We start from the raw sequence: 575 nt of genomic DNA, 5'->3' as shown, positions 1-575 counted from the left end.
AGCTCGCTTCGAGTTTGCTCCCCGAGCTGGCGGAGGGAGCAGGCTTCGTGAGTCACCCTGTTATCTTCACGGTGAAACCCGATCTCCCACCGCTGCTTTTCTCTTTTCAAGATGCCGACCAGTACAAATACGGCAAGAACCGGGTGGAAGCCGACGCCAAGCGGCTGCAGACCAAGGAAGACGAGCTGCTGAGGAGGAAGGAGGCCCTGCGCAACAGGCTGGCCCAGCTGCGGAAGGAGAGGAGGGACCTGAGGGCCGCCATCGAGGTGAACGCTGGTACGCGGGGCGCCCACCGTGCCAGAGCCCAGACTCCCCTCCCCGCCCGCGCGGCCGTAACCCCCGGGCCCTCACCGAGTCCGCCTCCGTCACTCCGAGCGGTGCTTCCGAGTCTGGAAGCTCTGCTGGTAAACGCAGGGCAGGCGCCCAGGCGGCGGAATCGGAGCACGCGGGAGGCGGGGCCTGGCCCTCGTCCTGCTGGCAGGTGCGGGAGCTGTCCCGGCCTCCGGTGCTGACGGCAGGGATCGTCTGGAGCACAGGCCCTGTCGCCCGAGGGCTCCAGGGTCCCGGGGCGGGGT

At 68.3% G+C, this 575-nt stretch overlaps 1 protein-coding gene across 9 annotated transcripts in view; it reads left to right on the top strand.

Annotated features, from left to right (window-relative positions):
• The window catches only part of AFAP1 (actin filament associated protein 1), a 102081-nt gene that overhangs the window by 95760 nt on the left and 5746 nt on the right, over positions 1–575 (top strand). For all 9 annotated transcript variants that reach the window (XM_015595015.2, XM_006919015.3, XM_015595014.1 and 6 more), the window contains one exon: positions 112–276. In XM_015595015.2, the coding sequence (XP_015450501.1) occupies positions 112–276 (165 nt within the window). The remainder of the gene's footprint in view (positions 1–111; positions 277–575) is intronic.

This window comes from Pteropus alecto, unplaced genomic scaffold, assembly GCF_000325575.1.
Source record: "Pteropus alecto unplaced genomic scaffold, ASM32557v1 scaffold5, whole genome shotgun sequence".
In the NCBI taxonomy this organism is placed as follows: Eukaryota; Metazoa; Chordata; class Mammalia; order Chiroptera; family Pteropodidae; genus Pteropus; species Pteropus alecto.
The sequence above is the reverse complement of the archived record's forward strand: the minus strand, read 5'-3'. Positions and strand labels throughout refer to the sequence as shown.